At 69.6% G+C, this 514-nt stretch overlaps 1 protein-coding gene across 1 annotated transcript in view; it reads left to right on the top strand.

Moving 5' to 3' along the window:
- Positions 1–169: 169 nt before the first annotated feature.
- Positions 170–514, top strand: part of CHKB (choline kinase beta) — a 3,409-nt gene continuing 3,064 nt past the window's right edge. The window contains 2 exon segments of the mRNA XM_077758086.1: positions 170–334; positions 336–422. Of these exon segments, the coding sequence (XP_077614212.1) occupies positions 261–334; positions 336–422 (161 nt within the window). The 5' untranslated portion in view covers positions 170–260.

Here is a 514-nt window from a genome sequence, read left to right as displayed (position 1 = left end):
GAGAGGTCATTTGTCTTCTCCCTGAGCAAGGGCGGGACACGCCCTGAGCACGCAGAATTCGGCCTTCCGAATGGGTACCCGATCAGGGTCACGGAGAGAGCCGAGCGCCGCCGCAAAGAGCCGAAAAGAGCCGGAAAGACCCGAGTATGACCGGAGAAGAGCAGGCTGGCCGGAAGCGGACCCGAGCGCAGCCGGAAGGAGCCGAGTCTGCCCGAAGGGGGCTGAGCGCGACTGGACTTTGGGCTTGGCCCAGGCGCGCCATGGCTGCGGAGGGGACAGCTGTGGTCGGAGGCGGGGCTGCTGACGGCCGCCTAGCCAAGGACGGCTTGCTGCAGNCGCCGAGCCTACCAGTGCTGCCGGGAGTACTTGGGCGGGGCCTGGCGCCGAGTGCAGCCCGAACAGCTGAGGGTTGACCCTGTGAGGTGGGAGGTCAGGGGTCGAGCTCGGACCCCTAGGACTCGGCCTTTCTGCGACCCCTCGCGCGCGGGGCGGGGCCGGGGGCGGGGCCGGCCTG

This window comes from Crocuta crocuta, unplaced genomic scaffold, assembly GCF_008692635.1.
Source record: "Crocuta crocuta isolate KB4526 unplaced genomic scaffold, BGI_CrCroc_1.0 scaffold143, whole genome shotgun sequence".
Classification (NCBI taxonomy): Eukaryota; Metazoa; Chordata; class Mammalia; order Carnivora; family Hyaenidae; genus Crocuta; species Crocuta crocuta.
The sequence above is the reverse complement of the archived record's forward strand: the minus strand, read 5'-3'. Positions and strand labels throughout refer to the sequence as shown.